The sequence below is a fragment of the Natator depressus genome, chromosome 8 (assembly GCF_965152275.1).
Source record: "Natator depressus isolate rNatDep1 chromosome 8, rNatDep2.hap1, whole genome shotgun sequence".
Taxonomy (NCBI): domain Eukaryota; kingdom Metazoa; phylum Chordata; order Testudines; family Cheloniidae; genus Natator; species Natator depressus.
The window spans coordinates 48,460,651-48,477,897 of record NC_134241.1 but is presented as its reverse complement, the minus strand read 5'-3'; the positions used below and the strand labels follow the sequence as shown (position 1 = coordinate 48,477,897).

The following is a 17,247-nucleotide window of genomic DNA, read 5'->3' as shown; positions in this document are numbered from 1 at the left end:
ACTGAGACCTGTGCTGTTCAACATATTCATCATAAATGATCTGGAAAAAGGGGTAAAGAGTGAGACGGCAAGGTCTGCAGATAACACAAAATTATTTAAGATAATTAAGTCCAAAGCTGACTGCAGAGTTAAAAAAAGATCACTGAACTGGGTGATGGGACAACAAAATGGCAGATAAAACTCCATGTTGATAAGTGCAAAGTAAGGTACATTAGAAAAAATAATCCCAAATATACACACAAAATGATGGGATCAGTTATCACTCAAGAAAGATCGTGGAGACACTGCAGATAGTTTTATGAAAACATCCACTCACTGTGCAGTGGCAGTCAAAAAACCTAACAGAATGTTAGAACCATTAAGAAAGGGATAGATAATAAAACAGTGAATATCATAGTGCCACTACATAAATCCATGGAACGCCCTTGAATACTGCACGCAGTTCTGGTGGTGCGATCTCAAAGGAATATATTAGAATTGGAAGTAGTACAGAGAAGGGAAACGAAAATGATTTGGGATATGAAGCAGCTTCCATATAAGGAGAGATTAAAAAGCCTAGGCCCGTTCAATTTAGAAAAGATATGACTATAAAAACATGAATGGTGTGGAGAAAGTGAATATGTGAAGGGATAAATAACTTTCCTAACTCAAGAACTAGGGGTCACCCAGTGAAACTAATATGAACAAAGTTTAAAAACAAACGTAAGGAAATACTATTTCACTTAACACCCATTCAACCTGTGGAACTCATTGCCAGGGGACTGGGTTCAAAAAGAATTAGATAAATTCACCACTGCTGGCCAGGAGTCCAGCTCTGAAGACAGAGCTGCCGCCAGCAGCAGCGCAGAAGTAATGATGGCATGGTATGGTATTGCCACCCTTACATCTGCGCTGCTGCCTTCAGAGCTTGATCCTTGGTCAGCAGCTGCCACTCTCTGGCCGACCAGCTCTGAAGGCAGCAGCACAGAAGTAATGAAGGCATAGTATGGCATTGCCACCCTTACTTCTGCACTGCTGCTGGTGGGATACTGCCTTCAGAGCTGGGCGCCCAGCCGACACGCTCCAGCTGCCCAGCTCTGAAGGCACCGCTGTCGCCAGCAACAGCACAAAAGTAAGGGTAGCAGTACCACAACCCTCCCTACAATAACCTTGCGACCCCCTCCCCCAACTCCTTTTTGGGTCAAGACCCCTAGAGTTAACAATACTGTGAAATTAACCAACATGGACTGTCAATTTGGTAGGGCCCTGATGATGCTGTAATGAACTACAGTAGTAGAGTGAGCTGTTGATATTTAAATATATAAAGATGCCTTGGTTGCTTTAACGTTAGAGCTACATTATTATAAATATACGTAGAAGTTTACCACTGCATCAGTAAGCAATTTAGAACTAGATAGGAAGCTTCCAATTTAAGCATTTATAAAATGTGTAATGTCAGGGAATACAAACTCAAATGCCTAGAGATGAATAATGGCCCTTTCATTAACTAGCATGAAAAGGAATATTTGAGATTAGGCAAAGTGCATTTGTAACCAAGTTGCACCTGTGAACTCCAACACATTTTACCGAAACAAATTAATTACTTTTATTTATTTATTTATTTATTTTGTGTGTATATTATATATATAAATAAAACTAGATAAATTATAACATGATAAAATTAAGACTTTCAAAGGATTGAGTTTTCTTCATTTTTAATTGTTATACTCTATCACCATTACAGAGGTGGTGCTAGCGCATTGGGGATCCTAAGCAGGAATATTGTTCTCCCCTCCCTCCTCTCAACAATACAAAATGTGAATGGGGGCCCCCTTGAGCTGCTTGAGGCCCTAAGCAATTGCTTAGTCTGTTAGAGCTAGAGCCGGCTCTGCGCCAGTATCAGGGGCCTTGGAAACATCTACAGAAACAAATAATTAGAAAAGGTCGACTAATGCTCAGAAAGTCAATTTTTTCTAAAGAAAAGCAATTTTATTCTTATTAGAAAACACTGCTGTACCTGTTTTAGCTTCATGTAAAAATTTTCTGTGAAGGTTTTTCTGCTGAAATACCAGAAACGCTCATTAGCTGGGTACACACGAACAACAGTCTCCAGCAAAAAGCGGACTGGCTCTACCACTTCAGTGACCACCATATCCACTGCCACAGTCATGTACACACGTTTATCTGGAACGCAAAAATAAATTCACATTCACAAAAGCAGTCAGTCTCAAAAAGAGTCAATTTCTCAAGGTACTGATTAGTATAAAAAAACCCCACAAAAACAGATGGCTATTTAGGTCCAAATCCCTTCCTATTAAATCCATCTATTGATTCTGCAGCACATATTTCATTTCTGTTTTAGATCTTGTATATCCACATAGAATGAAATGCAAAATAGCCAATGGGATAGTCTCCTTTAATAGCAAATAATTCTGGTAGTTCTCTCACACAAGTAAGCATTTGCAAGAATGGAGGCAAAACGTCCCATATGGGGTGAGGAGGGGGAAGGAATGAAGAAACTGCGGACCAGAACCATGGTCTGAGGTCAAATGACTGGAAAATTACAATGGGTCAGGTCACAAATCTGAAGGTATCATCTAATGCTGAAGGAGTGAGCTGTCTTAGAAGCCAGATACTCGGTGTCAAGCATTCCCTACATCATCCTGCATTTGTCCCAAGCCCCATTGGCACTCGGATACAAAATGGATGAATGATGCCTAGGCCTTATAAGTTACAAATAAGACCCCTTAAGTACGTGATTTTACTGTTGCAGGAAACACAGCTTTTAAAATAAGTGTTCGTTTTTAGTCATCAGGGATATGAAACAGAGCCTCAGGCAATAACAAATGCACTCACCTGGGATAGTTACGTGATCAGACCACAAATGGACAATGGAAAGAACACAATCAAGTCATGAATTGGAAATAGAGTCAAGCTGCACAGCAAGAGCCAAATCTACACTATGCTAGAAGTAACAAACTACTGTATATAACATTTTAAAAGACACTAAAGAAATCCAAGAATAAGGAAAAGTATGCTGTGCTCGGAGTCAATACTACTTTAAGGCTAAAATCAAGGTTAAAAAAAGGATAGGATTTCCTGATTCAACCAAGCAGTAAAACAGGAACTAGGCGCAGTGAGGAAATGGCTCCTAAGTACCCCTGGGATTGAGAATTCTGATCCCCAGGGGAACATGCCTGTGACCTCACACACAGCTCTTCTACAGGATTCTGACCTTGCAGCAAGAGCACATGCCAGTTTGAACAATTCTTTATGTTATATGTGTTTATACAGTTCCTCGCACAGTCAGGTTGTGATACTGACCAAGGCCTTTGGGGTTACCATGATGTTAACGTTAAACTGAAGTACACAGCATGGTCTCAAAGAGACAAAGACAGAAAACATTTATTAAACAAGGTTAAGTATTCTTTATCATATTAAGTAATTACTAAGCAAGCAAAACAGCATTGTTAAAAAAATCATTTACCTTTAGGTGTTTCCTCATTAAGTACTGCAAAAGTAGGTGCATTGGGATTCCACATTCCAGTAATAACATACGCTCTCCCATCACAGCTCTTTCCCATGGACTCCTAAGAATAAACATATGTATTATATGCATTACAGTGGCACCTACATACAACCAATATCGGGGGCCCAGTTGTGCTAGGAATTGTACAGTGAGATAATCCCCTGCTTTAAAGAGCTTCAAATCTAAACAGTGAAGATAGACAAAGTTGAAAAGGGATAGAACATACAAGCAAAGAGAACAACATGATAGCTTGCAAACATTTCATTTATTTTCATTTAGTTGAATTATTTTTGTTAGTATTTTATTTTGCGGGAGCGTGTTTCTGGCTTTATGTTTTACTGTTTTGGAGTGTGGGAATAGACAAACAAATGAAGGGAGAAGAGACAAGGAAGGGAGTGATGAGGGGAAGGCAGGGAAACAGACATGGAGGACAGGGTCAGGAAAACTGACTGTATAGGAATAAAAAAGCCAATCAGCACAGGGGAGAACGCATTCAGAGTGAAAACTAGGGAAACTCTCTGAGGAACTCATCAACATCCAAACTTCCAGGAGAAAGGGGAGGCAGAAATCTCTCACGGTGCAGCTGTACCCATTGCACCTGCTTTGGTGTTTGCTGCTGGCTGGTAGATTTGTATGTGCCACCATTGAAGTAGATTTCTTTGAGAATTAAACCTTAACTTTAGGGAGAAATGTCAGAACAACATGCAGATGCATCCAGAACAGCCCCCTCCCACCACCACCCCCGACGTACATGCATGCACTAAAATCTCTGTTAACGTCTCCAGGTTTGCACTAAAAGACAATTCCATGCAGTGTCTCCCATTTCTAAAAAAATTCATAATCTTGGGAGAAATAAGTCTGAACACAAAGTTACGTGTAGAGGCTATTGCCAAGTCTGTAGTCGTATATGCATGCACACCAGTCTCTTGAAGCCCTCTCCCTGTTTTAGAACATCCCTTCATTGCTCAGATCAAGGAGGGCCTTGCAGAATGGCCTCCCCACGGATCTTGAGGAGAGAGGTATCTTCCATCCTACCTCAAATTTGTCAGGGTGCTGGGTAATTAATCTGAGGTGCTCAATAAAGCTGAGTGAATAATTTATTCACTGAAGAGGAAAAAAAAAGACTTTCAGGAAACCAGAAACTATCTGCAAAGTCACTTTGAGTCTGCCGAATAGTTTCAACCAAACAGAACGTTTCCAAAACATTCTGATTTTTTCCAATCAAAATGGTTTGGTTTGACATTGTCAAAACCTTTTAATTTGTCAAGCTGATGGTGGTGCCCTTTTTATAACCCACTGGGGCAGAGTCTCCTGGAATGTAGAAAACCTAGGTTCAACTTCACCCTTTGTGGAGCAGGGACTTGAACTTGGGCCTCCCGCATCGTATGTGGATGCCCTAAAAAGCTGGCTATAGAGTCACTCTCACATACTTTCCCTGGCCCAATGATTATTCATTGCAATCATGGATGACTAAAAATTGCCACTATGAACAACAATGGAGAGAGCGAGAGATTCACATGAAAATATTCCACAGCCCCATGGCTAAGGCACTCTCCTGCAATGTGGGAGACTCAAGTTGAAATTACCTCTCCCACTTCAGGCCGCAGGGGGAATTGAACCCTGGTCTGCTACATCCCCAGAAGACTATCCTAACGACTGGACTAAAAGTTATAAGGAAGAAATGAGCACACCCTCATCCCTACCGATTTTGTGAATCTAGTCTTCCTCTGTTTGTGTTAAAATATCAGAACTGAAATGAAAGACATTGAGTTGGGTTGAACAAAATGTTTGACTTGATCCAGCTCAAATTTTTTTCTGACTTTTTAATTCACTACAATTTTTTTTTTAGATTGTTTTCATTTCCACCTGAATCAAAACATTTTTTCTGGAATTGTCAGAGAATTGAAAAATCCATGATTCACCCAGTTCTACTGCTGAATTCTCCAAATAAACAGAAAAAGGACTTTTCAGAATATTTGTTATACTTAAGCAAATAAACTAAGATTATGTGATGCAGTAGTTTAATGCAATGGGTTTTATTTCTGGAGACCTGGATTCAAATCCTTGTTAAGATGACATATTAAAATACATTTTTGAGACCTGTTTCAGTAAACATTTGTCTACATTACAAAGCAACCACAAAGTTTATTACAATTTGTTGTTCCATTTCCTAATCAAAGGATACAACTGGAAAAGCAGATTTGTTCATGTCAATACTGAAATGCACTAGCAGAGATATGTCTGCAGAAGGCTGAGGGGGGACACTATAAGTAATCAAATATGTAAAAGGTTTTTATAACAAAGGATGGTCATAAGTTGGGGATAGTTTAGGTATATATAATTGTGCCTCAGCACAGGGCAATGGACTGGATGTCCTCCTGAGGTCCCTTCCAGCCCTACACATTTCTGTGATTCTGCAAGTGTGCCCATTATTTGCACACTCTGTGTTTGGCTCAAGCTAGTATCATTTAGTCCCTTGCTGTCATCAGAATGACTTTTTTAAACAAGTGGGGAAAAAATGGTTGTAGCAGGAATCTCATTAGGAAAAAAAACATGCTACAGCAGGACAGGAAGAAGAATTCTTTAAAGTGACTGAGGGTTTTATATGTCAGTGAAGACAACAGGTGGTAGAGATCACATCAGGGTGCATTACTCTGATCTTCACAGGGAGTAAAATATATCCTCAACATCTGAGCCAAAGCCAAACCCCTGAGATGTGCCAACATTCTGGAGTGTCTTTCACTGCACTGACATGTCTTTTTGACTTGCTGATATGAGACAACATAGAATGCTTTGACATCTTCAAAGCACCACTGGAAATTTTCAACTTGAGTCAAATCTCATTTGAGGAAGATTACTTTTCCCATGAAAAAGAAAAGGAATGTCCTCCTCACTCCTAAAAATTAATTTACCATGAAGTCTTCAGGAATTATCTTTCATGCTGACAACTCACACTTTGGAAAAAAGAGGGGTATTTAGTCAGGATCGAGGATTCTTGTGTCTTGACTGCTAGAAGGACATCCTTAAACAATTTAATGCCATCAACATTAATTGCTTGCTATGAAACACACAAGGATCAGCTTGTCCCGATCAACCATTTTCTCACCTTACACAGGAAACCAGAGGGACATTAAAGGACTCGAAGTAAATCAAGGTTATTGTACTGATGCGCAACTCCTAACCAGTTCAAGTTAAGCACTTCTAGAATATGTTGAGATTTCAATATTGTAGAACACTAATCAAAACTCAAAAAATTAAATTACATAAACTATTAACTTGTATTTAACTTACAAACAACTTGCTATAGAGTGTACAATAGAAAAGTTAAAAATTGAAAAAGGTCAACTAGTAGTTAAGAGCAATGGCCAAAATTTTAAGTTGTAATGAAGCAAATGAGGGGCTGAATGTTTCTAAGCATCTAGAAAGTCAGGTCACTTATTTAGATGTCCAAGTATGAATGTAGGTACCTGATTTTAATTACCCATATTTGAAAATTTTGGCTTGTATGCCTACTTCTAACAATAAGTGTCAGCTCACCAAGCAAACTCCTGCACCGTTAAAAGCAACTGATGGCTACAGGTTGGGACGTCCTAATACAGTGAAACCTGCACAAAAAGACAACCTTCAATGGGCAACTCTTTGTCTTAAGCAACTACTTTAGACAATCTACACATGGTTTTAGTACCTTTTTCCTCAATGGTTTAGTTAAAATCCAAGTGCAAAATTTAGCCCTTCTTATAAATGGGTACGATTCCACTGACTTCAGTGGAACTGGGTCTGCTTACGGCAGGACTGATTTTGGCTTCTCCTCTGCTCAGTGAATATTTTTTAGTGCTCATTTTGGCCATCAATTAAGTTAAAATATAACTAGATGTCATGCTGTTGCTTGGGCAACCTAGACAGAAGCCACCGAATGAGTTATGTACCTCCATGATGTTCTGTCCTGAACCAAATCTGATATATTACAAGACAGTGAGACAGACATGGCAATTGCCTATGATTTCTTTGGGAGAGCTTACTGTATTAAGTTTATGTATCATTGTGGGCCAGCAACTGTATGGGGGAGGGTAATCAGAGCCATCCATGAAATAAGAACAGTGTGGGGTTATCAGGCAAATTCAAATCAAGTTGTAACACCTCCAGAGATACACCACCCCCTGGGGAGGCTCACCTACACTAGTTCAAACTGGATTTTTTAGAGGCCAACCGACAAAAAGGATTTTTGGATAAATAGCCTAAGTTTAAACTGAGTCGAGACCTTTCTCATCCAGAAAACAGACAGGATCTTCTGTCCAAAGGCAGGGCCTCAATCTTTAGGGAATGACTGGAAGCACTGACACCGATCAGAGCTATTGTGGAGATAGGGGAAAGTGATCTCTGGTAAGCTTATTAGCATGTTTGTAGGGGTTTTTTTTTTTCTTTTCTTTCTTTTTTTTTTTAATGTTTTCTTGATAATTTTTTATCTTAAGAATAAATGTGCTTGCTTAGAAAAAGCTGTTTGGCAAATTAAACCATGGGCAATTATGCTGTTTATAGCCTCTGAGGAGAAAAGCAAAGTGCAGATATGGGCCTGTCAGTCATTCTGCCTTGCTGGGGGAACTCTGCAGCCGGAGAAAACCCCAGTCAGGAGGAAGAGAGAGAGGAAGGTCTCCACTCAAGACAGCTGATGGCTGGGGAGCCAGAAGCCTGAGGGTGGGTGCCCTTGCTGGACCACAAAGAGGAAATACAGGTGCAGTTGCCCTGAAATGGGACACTTAGAACGACTTTAAGGAACAGGTGTCTGTTGACACCATCCAGCCATCGTGTTTTAGGTTTCCGGACGGTTTTTTCCATTCTGCTTTTACTAAGTCAAAAGTCAAAGATGACTCCCACAGGGAAGTTGGTAGGCATTCAAACAAAATGTCCATGCTACCTTAGAACACACTGGGCAACCATCTGAGAGAGCAGAACCTGTTTAGTTAGAAGACTGATCTCTTCATTTGTCTTGAATTTCAACCATTGGATGTTTTCCAATCATTCAGAGATGTTTTATCTGAATGACATCCAATTTCTTTTCCATCTGGACAATGAGGGGCCATGTTTCAGTCCCGTAGGTCAAGATACTGACCACTGTATATCCTCAGCTCAATCTCTGTACTTATCATGGAGTTTGGCTTTCAAAAGACATTTTTGATTAAGCAGCACCCCATTACTGATGACGCTTTTGCACTGCAGGCTTCAGGTTCTTCTTTGATGCCACCCATGTTATCCACAATGTAGCTGAGGTAGATCATTGCCCAACGCAGCCATATCGACTAGGTGGTTGCCCGCTAAGATGCTAGTGCCCACACCACATACAAAGTCACCAGCTGGAAGAATTTTGGTTTTACTTCAGTTAATTTTCAGGCCAGCTTCTGCCGCTGAGCTTTCCAGCCTTTACATACCACAATAAACTTTTCCACTGATTTGGCAATTAGCGGATGTGACAAAGTGGGAATTTTCTGTAGTATTTTTATGAGTCCTATGTGTACCTCAGTTTCCCCTCTATGGTGCACTACTACCCAGCTAGGAGAAAAGGATTAAATTTGCTCTCCACTCAGACTAAGACACAGGTGTGTGTTACCTCCCTGTATAGGTGGAATGAACAGTCTTTAAGGAATTGGTTGAAATCAACCCAGATCAACAAGAGGGCTGGAGACACAACGCAAGTTCCAATGACTCAGATTTCCAGCTTCTCAGCAGAGAAGCTAAGCAAAGACCCAAGCTGAAGAACAAAAGACAGAGACTGGTGTTGAGGGGGTATAAGGGTTGGTTTCCAGAGGTAGCTGGAAGCTCTCTCACTTGTGAACTGACTAATGAACGAAGAGGGAGAGAGAGAGAGAGAGAACACGCACGTGTGCAAGCACAAGTTATATAATGGAGTTTGCTACAGCTTGGCTGGGGCTCTGGGTTGACCAGAATGGACTATGCTTTAACCTTAATTTCTCTATGCTAACCTAAGGATTTCTTATGCTGTGGTCCACTTGACTAAAATGCCACTGTTTTGATGCCACTACGAATCCTGGGTGAGGTGCATTAGTCCCTGAAGAGTGTACAAGTCTCTCCCAGGAATTTATCTCAGCTGGACTCACTGAACAGAGCTCACAGTGTGAAGCAGCAGTGCTTAAGCCCCAGAGGTTTAGTCTCAAGAGGTAGTGAGGTATCCACGGCCTACCCTGAAGGAAAAGAGACCCCTTAGGGTGAGGCACATCAAAGGATTTCCTTCAAGAGATTGTTCCAAAGTTGGGGGCGTAGCGCTGATCCTGTAGATCTGTGACAGTTGTGGGCCTGTGGGGATCCAAGAGTGCTATGCCATTAGCGAAACTGATGTCAGTAAGGTTATCATCATCCAGGTATATCCCTAAAATATATTTACTTAGTGTTTGTTCAAGCACATATTCTGATGACATTAAGAGCTCTGGAGCAGCAAGATATCCTTGCTGAACATCTGACCTAATTCAGAGGAAGGCAGTTTGCTTCTCATTTACAAGAATGCAGCTTGAAGAGTCATCATATCAGAGATTAACATTTGATTTACTAAATATACAATCTGAATACACAATATATGTTGCTTTTAATATGGGTTTCTAGAAATTTGAGGCATATTCACTGGATATACTCTAAGACCAAATAATTTGAAAATAAGAAGGAACAGAGGAGGGGCTCTTTAAACAGCAGTGTCAGTCACATATGATAGATTAATGTCATGCTTTAAATAAGTGACAACAAAACTCTTGCAGATGCAAATTATCAGACCTTTGCTAGATTTAGGTAATCAGGTCAGACAAAGGTAGAAAGCTCTACTTTATTTGCTTATTTGAGGGACCATTTTCATTAAGGATAGATTTATTTATTTTTCCCCATAAAGGGACACTGTCAAGGTTGGCATTTGAATAATTTTTTTTTCTTATCTTTGTATGTAAACTCCTCTTAATTCTTTTAGATATGCTTTCTTCCCCAGGATAACAATGTTTCAAACGTTTTTATTTAATAAAACAAAATTCAAGAACAGCTCTACAATAGTAAACCAATATATGCATATAATGGAGGAAACATTTTGGTAAAGGACCAAATTTCACCTTCAAGTTTCAAAGCTGGGATTTTAAAAGATTGAATTACAATGGGCACCCTGACAGTGTCCTTTTTCAAAAAAGCAACAGAAAACTGCACCCCATAGCCTCTAATTTGTTAGACAAGATGATTATTACCATATCAAGTAAATGCATGTCACTGTTCTTCACATTTCGACCTGGGCTTAACAGCATCCCAAAGCATCTGCAAAAGGTTTTTAAAAATTAAAGACATTAGAAAGTCATTGAAAACTACAGCAATATCTTCTTGAGTGTGCACACGACAAAGATCACCCACTATTTTTCCTTTAAGTAGAATCATTTTTACAGTAAATTGCTGTTGGTGCTTTTATCTCTCACATTCAGAAAACGCCACCACATATACTAGACATGGCCAAGAAATCGTCTACTGAAAAGATAAAGGCAAAATCAAGTTTTCAAAATCAAAATTAATTTCTGTTACGAACTTTCTTGAGTAAGTACAAAGCTTAACGTATACAGTTTAAATGTTAAAATACTTCTGATACATAGGAAGTATTTGAGTATTTGAAAGCAAGGTATTCAATATTTCACCACATCAAGGAATATATATCAAAAATGTAATCTACTTCTGTACAGAAGGACTAAATACTATTTCCAATGTTCCTTTCTACCATTTACAACACAGTATCAGCATTCTTTAAAAATGAAAATGCTTTTCTGTTCATTCCCTATTTTAGTGTCATGTCCATTGCTAACCTTACATTTGAATTGTAAAGGAACAAAAACACTGAGGTTGCTTTCTTTTTCTGTAATTCTTTATGGATACATCAAATGAGCTGAAGGGTTTTGCTCAAATTTGAGCAACTGCTATAGGAAAGGATTATAAAATATATAAAGCCCTAAACAGTATACACATACATGCACACCCATCCCGCTGACTATTTGGAAGGAATTATACCCTTCTTCAATGTTCAGTACTCCAGCCCCTTCAATTAAGGTACAGGAGCTTACAAAACACATTATACTAGCCTGCAGAGGCTCCAACTGAGATCAGGACCCCATTGTGTTAATTGTTTGTATCAGGGGTCAGCAACCTTTCAGAAGTGGTGTGCCGAGTCTTCATTTATTCACTCTAATTTAATACATTTTACCATTTTTAGGTGGTCTCTTTCTGTAACTCTTTAACATATAAATAAACTATTTTTGTATGTAAATAAGGTTTTTAAAATGTTTAAGAAGCTTCATTTAAAATTAAATTAAATTGCAGAGCCCCCCAAACCAGTGGCCAGGACCTGGGCAGCGTGAGTGCCACTGAAAATAAGCTTGCGTGCCGCCTTTGGCACGTGTCCCATAGGTTGCCTAACCCTGGTTTATATAGACAGCACCTTGTCGTAGAATCACAGAATATTATGGTTGGAAGAGACATCAGAAGGTCATCTAGTCCAATCCCCTGCTCAAAGCAGGACCAACACCAACTAAATCATCCCAGCCAAGGCTTTGTCAAGCCAGGCTTTAAAAACCTCAAAGGATGGAGATTCCACCACCTCCTTAGGTAACCCATTCCAGTGCTTCACCACCCTCCCAGTGAAATAGTGTTTCCTAATATCCAATCTAGACCACCGCCACTGCAACTTAAGATCATTGCTCCTTGTTCTGTCATCAGCCACTACTGAGAACAGTCTAGTTCCATCCTCACTGGAAGCCCCCTTCAGGTAACTGAACGCTGCTATCAAATCCCGATTCACTCTTCTATTCTGCAGACTAAATAACCCCAGTTCCCTCAGCCTCTCCTCGTAAGTCATGTGCCCCATCTCCCTAATCATTTTCGTTGCCCTCTGCTGGACTCTCCCCAATTTGTCCTAGAGACCCTGAAATCTAAACAGACAAGACAAACAAAGGAACGATTTACCATCCCCATTTTACAGTTGGGAAACTGAGGTACTGGGGCTATGTCTACACTGCACACTAAGCCCAGTCTCTGACTCAGGTTTCAGCCCAACCTCCACTTCTGTCCACACTGACGGGTTGGGTCACAGAGACCCACTTGGGACTGCCACCTGATGTGCTGAGACTACCTCTGAGCCAGTTTTACCTGCCAGCATGGAACTTCAGTACACCGTCTGTTTGTAGCAGGCTCGTGTGTCTGGCTCAACAAGAGACCTAGGTCTGAACCACGTCCCCCACAAGCTGCAGTTTTAACGGAAAACAACTCAAGAAGTGCTCCTGTCTCTAGCACCCAGATACTCAGTTCCCAATGGGTTCCAAACCCCAAATAAATCCATTTTACTCTGTATAAAGCTTATACAGGGTAAACTCAAATTGTTTGCCCTCTAACACTGATAGAGAGATATGCACAGCTCTTTTCTCCCCCAGGCATTAATACTTGCTCTGGGTTAATTAATAAGCAAAAAGTGATTTTATTAAATATAAAATGTACGATTTAAGTGGTTCCAAGTAATAACAGACAGAACAAATAAGTTACCAAGCAAAATAAAACAAAAACACACAACTTTAGGCCTAATACAGTAAGAAACTGATTACAGATGAAACCTCACCCTCAGAGATATTCCAATAAGCTTCTTTCACAGACTAGATTCCTTTCTAGTCTGGGCCCAATCCTTTCCGCGGTACAGTCCTCGTTCCAGCTCAGGTGGTAGCTAGGAGATTTCTCATGACTGGAACCCACTTTGTTCCACTACCTTATAAACCTTTGGTACAAGGCAGGAATTTTTTGTCTTTTTGGGTCCCCACCCCTCCTTCTAAATGGAAAAGCACCAGGTTTAAGATGGATTCCAGTAACAGGTGACATGGTCACATGTCCTGTGAGACCCCAAGCCTTCATTCTTCCCGGCCTGACTCATAGGAAGGCTTGCAAGTAAACAGAGCCATCTACAGTCAGTTGTCCCAGTTGATGGGAGCCATCAAGATTCTAAACCACCATTAATGGCCCACACTTTGCATAATTACAATAGGACCTCAGAGTTATATTTTATATTCCAAGTTGCAGATACAAGAATAATACATTCATATAAATAGGATGACCTCACTCAGTAGATTATAAGCTTGGTAATGATACCTTACAAGAGACCTTTTGCATGAAGCATATTCCAGTTACATTATACTCACACTTATTAGCATATTTTCATAAAATCATATGGAGCACAACGTCACACACACACAAATCAATCTGACTCAGGTTAGCAAACACTCAGGACCCAGGTCCTAAGACCCTGCTATGGAGATGGGTCAAAGTTTGAGTCCCACTGTAACTCAGGTCCAAGCCCTGTCATTTTGCAGTGTGGATGCAAGTCAAACAGCAGACCCAAGTCAGAAGGTCTGTGTAGTGCACTATGGATGTGTTAGCACAGCTGTGAGACCCAGGTCCTGTAACTGTAAACCCAAGTTAAAAATGCAATGTGGATTCTCAAGTGTAGGGTTGGAAACACCAAGTTCACAGATTCTGGCTTAGTGTGCAGTGTAGACATACCATGAGAGATTAAGTAACTTGCCCAAGATCAGGAAGGAGTCTGCACTGAAACCCAGTCTGGTGCTTGAGCCATAAGGCTATCTTTCTACAAAAGAATAAATTTAAAAAACAAAAAAACAAAAAAAAAACCAAAAAAAAACCCTCTTCCTCTAAGATCCCAAAGACATCTCCAGGGACAGCTGGAAAAAACAGACTTAATATGCCTCATATTTTTTTAAAAAATAGAACACTTCTTAAAACAATCTCTTCAGGCTTCCTTTATACAGGATAAGGAAACAAAGGCACAAAGCCAGTTTTTAAAAAATCCTTGTTAAGTCACCTGTAAATCTTCCTCTTGGTATCTGCTACATCACAAATAGAGTGGTTAGCTGATGCATATTTATAATGGACAAATGTTACGCAATATTACACAGAAACGAGATCTCACAATCAAGAAAGCATCTGAGCAGCACTATTAGCAACAGGCTGAATTATAAAAAGCACAGACAATATTTTAGTCTTTTTTGACAGTTTTCTTTTGCACAATAGCCCAATTTTCTCTAATGGAAGAAAGGTTTGACTGTTTCACAATGAATATTTAGGTTTTACAACAAATAGGGATTATAAGGAATAGACAGTTTAGACATTTAGTATTCAAAGGGTACCACAAAAGCAGTTTCATAGCTTTCAAATGACTGACAGCTAACTAATTAATACTGTGGTGAGCATGGTGTGTTATGAGTAGAAATGTAATAAACAATGCAATTACATTAGCAGAGTGAATATCATTATATTAAAAACTTACTAACAGGTTTTTCCACATAAGTGATTACTACCCTATTAGCCAGGTTTGTTCCTGTTCATTTTATGCATGTGATATGCTTTCTCTGCTTCATTATAGAAATCAGACATGGTAGTAATTTATACACAAAATTATGTTTTTCCTCTCTTCACATTTTATTATAGAGCGTAAAAAAGATCAATAGCAGCTACACAGGCTTCAAAAGGCAAAAGAGCACAGTAACTCCTCACTTAAAGTCGCCCCGGTTAATGTTGTTTCATTATGTTGCTGATCAATTAGAGAACATGCTCATTTAAAGTTGCACAATTCTCCCTTATAATGTCATTTGGCAGCCGCCTGCTTTGTCCACTGCTTCCAGGAAGAGCAGCCCGTTGCAGCTAGCTGTTGGGGGCTTGGAATCAGGATGGACCCGTAGCCCCCCCATCAGCTCCCCACTCCCCTAAGTTCCCTGTGCAGCAGCCCCCCAGCAGGCTATCAATTGCAGGCAGTTCAGCTGTCCCTCCCCCCCGGCAGTGTGCTGCTCCTGCCCTCTGCCTTGGATCTGCTCCCCAAGCCTCCTGCTTGCTGTGCAGGGGGTGTGGAGGAGAAGGGGGGGGGCTAATGTCAGGGCATCCCCCTCCCCTCTGCTCCTGCACCCCGCTTACCACATCTTCCATAGAGCAGGGGGGGACACACGACAGGGCTCAGGATGGAGGGAGCTTCCTGGCAGCAGCTATGGTCTCAGCTTGCTGATCTACTTAACAAGGCAATGTACTTAAGAGTGGGGTCAGCGTACTTAAAGGGGAAATGCGCATCTCTCTCTCTCTCTGCCATGCTGTCTCCCCTCCCTCCATTCGTGCTGCCTTGTAGAGTGTGAGGCTACATTAACAACAATGAGCTAACCCTTGAGGGCTCAGCCAACTGCTAGTTCATCATTTAGCAGTAAGGCATTCCCTGGGAAATATCCCACCCTCTGACTTCACCACCTCAACCAAGCTTCACAATCATCATCGCTGTGTACCAGGATTACATTGTTGTTTGTTGAGCGAGAGCAAGAGCGAGAGCGTGTGTGTGTGTTTAAAATATAGTCTTTTGTCTCATGAAAAAAATTTCCCTGGAACCTAATCCCCAGTATTTACATTAATTCTTATGGGGAAACTGGATTCGCTTAACATAGTTTTGCTTAAACTCGCATTTTTCAGGAACATAACTACAACGTTAAGTGAGGAATTACTGCATACAAAAGCAATAAGGTTACCAGGGAAGAGGGAAATGAAACTGAAAGACAGGCACACAACTCAGAACTGCTGGTTACATCCTTAGGCCGCAATCCCACAACTTGTTGCATGTGGCACATCATCTACGTCTGCTTATGCAGTACTAAGTCACATGACTTACAGAAGTCTAAGCATCTTTTATCAATACAGTTACCTTTGTCAACCAAACTCGTAATCTCAAAACACAGTATCTAGGAGGTCAACTAGAATTACTTCAAGTAAGTCATAATACTTGGTGCTAGAAAATCTATAATTTTTTAGGAACTCCAAGTAATTTTTACTAGTGGCAGCATGAGACCTTTAGCATATATCCCTAGATTGAAATTTCCCACAATAGTGCAATTTTTCTTTCTACATATTATAAATGGATACTTAAAGGAGCTCTTTATCCTGTTCTCTAGCCTGATCTGGTGGTCCATAACAGATTCCCATCAGTATCCAATCTTGTAATCGGTCAGTTAGAACACTGATCCATACGCATACCAGGTACTGCACTTCTGAATTGTCAATTACTCTAAAGCAGGTGAACCTTTTCATAACATAAGTTTCTTACTGCACTTGCTGAAAGTAATTAACAAGATACTGTTATGAAATCATCATTTAAGATTAACCAAGATCAAATGTTGTACAAACCTTGAAGTTTGCATGAAACTACAAAAAAATTCAACAAATGCTTTGATGCCCCATAGCCTCCACCTACAAAGAAATTAGAAATTAATTCTGTAGCCTCTCTAACTATCAAAACTTGGAAAACCATCTGAATGACATTAAAAAGTGTGAACCTTTATAGGCAGATCTTCAATTAATGTTTTTGAAGTACAGAATGAAACAAGTAATTCCTAGTGTTTCCCCAAGAATATGCATTTGCACTGTTTGAAGAAAAAAGAAATCAGTTAGAGGCAATTTCATTTTTGTAAAAACTAAATAATTAGACACTAATGCAACAACTATTCCTAAATTGTCACTGGTTGCTAGGAGCTGCAAGGAGTCTGAGGATCACATATGAACCAGTCATTAATTAACCCAAAATCACTTTCATCCACTACCCCCAAGAGGACACTATTAACACATGTAGGCTTACAGAATCCAAACTGAGCTTCATCAAATTAGAATACAGAAAGACAAAAATACACACAATCATCTTG

The 17,247-nt window shown here is 40.1% G+C and overlaps 1 protein-coding gene across 3 annotated transcripts in view; it reads right to left on the bottom strand.

The window, feature by feature from the left end:
* RABGAP1L (RAB GTPase activating protein 1 like) overlaps nt 1-17,247 on the bottom strand; it is a 549,683-nt gene that overhangs the window by 430,607 nt on the left and 101,829 nt on the right. For all 3 annotated transcript variants that reach the window (XM_074960981.1, XM_074960979.1, XM_074960980.1), the window contains 3 exons: nt 10,735-10,801; nt 3,467-3,569; nt 1,997-2,163 (listed from right to left, as the gene is read on the bottom strand). In XM_074960981.1, coding sequence (XP_074817082.1) covers nt 1,997-2,163; nt 3,467-3,569; nt 10,735-10,801 — 337 coding nt within the window. The remainder of the gene's footprint in view (nt 1-1,996; nt 2,164-3,466; nt 3,570-10,734; nt 10,802-17,247) is intronic.